This window comes from Poecilia formosa, unplaced genomic scaffold (genome assembly GCF_000485575.1).
Source record: "Poecilia formosa unplaced genomic scaffold, Poecilia_formosa-5.1.2 Scaffold360, whole genome shotgun sequence".
Taxonomy (NCBI): Eukaryota; Metazoa; Chordata; class Actinopteri; order Cyprinodontiformes; family Poeciliidae; genus Poecilia; species Poecilia formosa.
The window spans coordinates 70,833-75,439 of NW_006800299.1; the positions used below are offsets into that span (position 1 = coordinate 70,833).

Here is a 4,607-nt window from a genome sequence, read left to right on the forward strand (position 1 = left end):
TTTTTTTTTTTTTTTTTTTTTTTTTTTTTTTTTATAAAAAAAATTATAATTTAAAAAATAATAAATAAAAAAAATTTAAAAAAAAAACATTTAATGGAACTTTTATTTATAATTTATTAATAATAGTTCTCATTTAATTATTAATTTGTCATTCTTCTGTAACCAGGTGAAAAATGGGTACATGTCAAATGTAAATCCCTTCTATGTGAAGCTCCGTGTGCTGCATTAATCCCGGCTTCACACTTCATTTCTTAGTTATAACTAATAATTATTCTGCTCCATCTCTTCCTGTGAATTTTCCGTTAATTCTTCATTTCCTCTCATGTTTTTTTTCTTGCTCCTCCCAAACCTCTATAAGTTTAAACATTTATTTATAAAATGTCATTCATTATGAAACTCTGTAGCTTTTCACTGTGCAATTTTAATCCAAAATCTTTTACTAAATAGTAAAAGGATTAAATTTAAACTATAAATGACATAAGATGATCAGAACAGGAAGCGCTTTTATTCTGACATTCCCATCAGGAAGTGTCGTAGTGCAGCAGCTAGCTTAGCAGAGGACGGTTATGATGCCGCGTTCAGGTGGAGAAACATTCATGTGGTCGTTATAATGAGGCTACAGCATCAACAGCTTGTTAGAGAATCTATACAGGTGTTTGTTTCAGTAATGCTAATGCTAAGCCAGGTGTTTTCTAGTTCTACTCAGACCGTCACCTGGCGCCCGGTGGCTCCAGGTGGGCGGAGCCTCCGCCGCCTCGCTGCTCTCGGGTCAGCTGATCCACGGCGGCGGTCATGGCGGTTCTGACCAGCGACCGCGCCGCCTGCAGCAGCTGCCGCTCGCTCGGGTCAGAGCAGATCAGGTGGAGGAGGTGGCTCTCTGCAGAGGCCACGCCCACCCAGCCTTCCTCCTCTTCTTCCTCCTGGGCGGAGTCGTCCGGAGGACAGAGCTGGATCCGGATGGACGGTCCGTTGATGGATGGTTGGGGCGGGACAGACATTTGGACCGTCTTGTCTTCTGTGGGGAACTTGAAGGCGGGCTGGTCATGGAGGTCCACAACAAGTTCTGAGTCAAACAAAACCTCGTCCTCCTCTGAGGACACGTCCTGCACCAGAACCTGGTTTATATGAGCCGTTTGGACCGGTCCATCTTCAGGGTCCGTCATCTCTGCAGTAGGTTCCGGGTCTTCAGGTAAACATTTCACCTGGTAGCAGAACATCTGGACCTGTGGAGGACCTTCAAGAATCCCGGCGAGTCCGGCAGCACACGGGTCCGTCCCTAACACCGCGTCCTCCTCGTGTCCCGGCGGGACGGACCGTCTCCTTCCCGTTCTGATGAAGAATTTCTGCAGTTTAGTCTGGAACCACGGAGAAGATTTCTTCCTTAGCGGAACGAATCTCCTCAAAACGTTCCTCATCTTCCCCGTCTTTTCATGCCTCTGCAGCGCCCCCTCTGGTGGACCAGCCTCATGGTCCTCCTGTCTCTGCAGCGCCCCCTCTGGTGGACCAGCCTCACCGTCCTCAGGCCTCTGCAGCGCCCCCTCTGGTGGACCAGCCTCACCATCTAAAGGCCTCTGCAGCGCCCCCTCTGGTGGACTCTCCTCACCGTCCTCAGGCCTCTGCAGCGCCCCCTCTGGTGGACTCGCCTCACCGTCCTCATGCCTCTGCAGCGCCCCCTCTGGTGGACTCGCCTCACCGTCCTCCTGTCTCCTGATGCAGCCCACTGCTGAGGACATGCCGCTCCACCACCTGCGTCTCCTTTTCCCTGCAGCGCTCTGGCGCCCCCTGCAGGCTGTCTGGTCGTCGCTCACAGCCGACGTTTCCTCCCCGTTCCCGGCCGGTTCTGGTTTGGTTTCCTCTCCAGTGCTTCTGGTTCTGGTTCTTCCCAGAAGGAGCCTCGGTGGACCCGTCGGCTTCCTCCTCAGTCCTCCTCGCTCTCCGTCCTCAGTGGCCATGTTGCGTTGCTCGGCAGCCATGTTGGATCTCCCTCTCGCTCCAGGCGTCTCCGCTCGCCGTCAGCTGAGATGAACCATCAGCTGCTGAGATGAAACTCCTGCAGACAAACAACCAGAGACACTCATGGTGATTTATGAGCGACGAGGCGGCGGCAGATATTAAACCGAGACTCTCAGTCACACAGAGACTCAGCGCCGCTCGGCAACTGGAAGCAGCAGCATGAAAACAATCAGCAGATTAACAGCAACTATAAAAACTGAGAAAGAGGAAACCAAACCTCCAGCTGCCAGATTTAGATTTTTTTTTTTTTGCATCAGTTACTTTATTTTTCTTTTAATCTTAAGGATTAAAAGATTCATCCTTAAAAATGGATGTTTGATTTTTGACACATTTTGAGATGGAGACTGATTTAATGTAAGTTGAATAGTTTAGTTTAGTTTGTTAAATTTTACACCTTCAATCATGACCAAAACTTAAATAAAGTAGCTATTTAATTCAAGGAAAAATGAAAGTGAATATTCACACCAATAGTTAAAGTGAACTGATTCAGATGCTCTAAAAGAAGCTCCAAAGTTTACATTTAATTCAGAGGACAGTAAAAAACTCCAGATGTTTATAATTAGATAATGAAAATTAGCTTTGCATTTCACAGTTTAACCTGTTTTTCCTGTGAGATTTGACTGTATGCAGATGACACCATCATTTATGTGATGTTATTTATTTAGGAGAAAAACTCCTTCACATTTTTTCGAGACTGTGTTGAACAATGATGTACAAAAATATTGAAAAGTTACAAATCTGTCAGACAGACTTATATAATCAGCATTTTCATTAAAATTAGATCAGATATCATCTACAGTCGGTACCTGAGTGACAGGTTACATAAATGAAAAATACTTTATCTTGTCTTTAAAACTGAGTTCTTATGAAGTTTATTTGTTTTGTAAGTTGAACTGGTTTTCTAAATCATTTCAGCAACTGCAGCGAATTTAGACTGAATATTCTTCAAAGAAATCCTGGAAAAATAAATAAAATAACCATCCATCTCCACCAAGTCAGTTCCTGTCTGAAAGTGTTTTTTTTTCTTAAATCTAATCATATATGATTTTTAGAGTGTAAAAAATAACATTGATTATTACATCAAATTTAAAGAAATTATGTTCAATCTAAGATGATCGATTTAAAAATATTTCCACGTCCGAAGCAGATTTTATCACTTTTAGGTCAATTATAAGGGAGGAAAATGGAAAAGGAAATTTAACCAAACTTTCTTATTTTCACTGTAAATCTGAGGAATAAAGAGGAAAAATTAAAAACGCTTCAAATGTCGACATCTGAATGAAACCGGATCAGAACCTGCTGACCCATCACATCCGCTGCAGCACAAAGTTTCCCTAAGAGCCGTTTCTGTTTTTTCTTTAAATCTGAAACTCTATGCACCTTGATGATGTCATCAAACACGCGTGATGATGTCATCAGGCATGAGGAGCGATCAGAGAGGAATATAGCAGAACCTCACCTGGTTCCGTCCGGCTGATCCGATCCGTTTCTCCGACTGAGGGAAGCGCCGAGCTCGCCTCTCCTCATCCTCAGCTGATGATGCTGCTGCATCGCCACCTCGGTCTCCATGGCAACTGCACTGATTGGCGTTTCACACTGCTCTGCTGCTCACTAAGCTGACAGCAGCGCTGGAGGAAGCGACATGGCCTCAGGGGGCCGAGGATTTTATTTCTTTAACGAATTTCTGTCAGATTTCATCAGAAAGTCTCAAAACAAACAACAAACACACACACACACACACACACACACACAGAGAGAGAGAGGCTACACACATGCATGTTGGCAAAGGGACGAGATTTAATGCATTTTATGTGACAGCAGAGAGAGAAAAAGAAAATAATTAAAATAGCAACATGGAGGCCAGCAGCAGGTTCTGGTTCTACAACATCTGAGGTTCTGAATGTCTCAGAGAGACATGGAGACAAGATGGACCAGGACCTGGACCAGGACCTGGACCTGGACATGGAGAGGAAAAGGCCAGGATTCTCTTCAGATGAAATCAAAACTGAAACAGTTTTTTCCGAACACGCCGTGAAGCTCGGTGGTGGCAGCATCATGCTGTGGGAGGCTGGTCAGAGTTGATGGGAAGATGGATATAACTAAATTAGGACATCAAAGCAGCTTTATGGGTTAAAATGTCCTAGTCAAAGACCATCCAGTCTGACTAAAATTAAAATGTTTTATAAAGAAGAGGATGGACTGAATAATAATAATAGATTAAGAAGAAATTGAATGGTTTTATAAAGTCTCAAGTTATTGATGATGATGCAACTGCAAACTCAAGCTCAGCTACGAGCTGAAGTTTTACCAGCGACCTGCTGACCCTAAAGCAGAGCTGAGCTGCTCTACGGTGAGTTCAGTAACTCCAGCTGCAGCGTGAACAAACTCAAAACTGAAAATCCCACTGCAGTTGTAGGAAAAGTGGTAAAACTTTTACGTACAAGTTTATTATACATTATCAGCTGATACCATTTAGACACGTTTCATGTTACTGTTTACATCCGGAAATGTCGCGAAGGCAAAAAGTCGATCCTTTTCCTTCCCATCCGGAGCCGCGGTTCCGTTAACTAAATGAAACCTTCATTTAGAGCAGC

At 44.0% G+C, this 4,607-nt stretch overlaps 1 protein-coding gene and 1 long non-coding RNA gene across 4 annotated transcripts in view; one reads left to right on the forward strand and one right to left on the reverse strand.

Annotated features, from left to right (window-relative positions):
- The window catches only part of LOC107833306 (uncharacterized), a 3,227-nt gene extending 2,693 nt beyond the window's left edge, over window positions 1–534 (forward strand). Inside the window, exon 3 of the long non-coding RNA XR_001659030.1 lies at window positions 454–534. This is a non-coding gene — a long non-coding RNA (uncharacterized LOC107833306). The remainder of the gene's footprint in view (window positions 1–453) is intronic.
- Window positions 484–4,607, reverse strand: part of LOC107833305 (uncharacterized) — a 4,604-nt gene continuing 480 nt past the window's right edge. Inside the window, exons 2-3 of one of the 3 annotated variants that reach the window (XM_016662135.1) lie at window positions 3,473–3,969; window positions 484–2,209 (exon numbers count right to left, since the gene is read on the reverse strand). In XM_016662135.1, coding sequence (XP_016517621.1) covers window positions 711–1,973 — 1,263 coding nt within the window. In that variant the 5' untranslated portion in view covers window positions 1,974–2,209; window positions 3,473–3,969 and the 3' untranslated portion in view covers window positions 484–710. Of the gene's footprint in view, window positions 2,265–3,472; window positions 3,993–4,607 lie in introns of those variants that run through there. The other 2 variants (XM_016662137.1, XM_016662138.1) reach the window with 2 other exon arrangements.